Here is a 737-nt window from a genome sequence, read left to right on the forward strand (position 1 = left end):
ACAGAGACATCAGAGTGCACAGCATTGTAGAACAGAGACATTAGTGTCCAGGTTCGGTGTGGAGACACAGGTGAATGCGCTGTAAAAGTCACGCAGAGATAATCGCTACACGAACACTGGCACAAATTTGTTAACATCTAGGTGATAAGAAAACCGGTCATCACCGGGAAGAGAAGAGGAACATAAAGGACCCGGGAGGACGGACATGGATCAGAGGCTTCCAGCGCCTATCCTGCTGCTGCTGACACTCGGTGAGTCTCACTCTGAACATAACTATGCAGATTCCTGACAGATATACGCAGAGACATAGAATGATAAGAGAGTGGGAAGAGCAGAAACCAAAAAAATGATAGAGTGCTATAGGTTGTCGCAGGTCGTACTCTTCTCTTTTTGCCACCTGTCCAGGATTCACCCGGATAGTCTGGATTTTGAATGCTGTGTGTGTATGTTTCATGGCAGCAGAAACCCGGACACAAGATGTCAGGCAGACAGGGGGCAACCAAAATGAAGATAGGGGCTACTGCCCCCCCCCCACACTGAAAATAGTCTCAACTGTGATATTTACATACGGATGTCCATTCTCCCTCCAAAGAAATGTCCGCGCATCACTAGAGTGTGTTCGGGTTTCGCTTGAAGAAAAGGTGGCAACCCCTATCTCTTTGCTTCATACATAAAATGACGGAGGACAAGTATGGCCGACCAACGTAAGACTTTTCCAACTCTTCTGGAAGTCCTAA

General features: G+C 47.2%; 1 protein-coding gene across 1 annotated transcript in view; it reads left to right on the forward strand.

The window, feature by feature from the left end:
- Window positions 1–205: 205 nt before the first annotated feature.
- The window catches only part of LOC108801357 (adhesion G protein-coupled receptor E3-like), a 40,721-nt gene continuing 40,189 nt past the window's right edge, over window positions 206–737 (forward strand). The window contains exon 1 of the mRNA XM_018573285.1: window positions 206–251. Coding sequence (XP_018428787.1) covers window positions 206–251 — 46 coding nt within the window. The remainder of the gene's footprint in view (window positions 252–737) is intronic.

Source organism: Nanorana parkeri, unplaced genomic scaffold (assembly GCF_000935625.1).
Source record: "Nanorana parkeri isolate BGI_ZX_2015 unplaced genomic scaffold, ASM93562v1 scaffold2316, whole genome shotgun sequence".
Lineage (NCBI taxonomy): Eukaryota > Metazoa > Chordata > Amphibia > Anura > Dicroglossidae > Nanorana > Nanorana parkeri.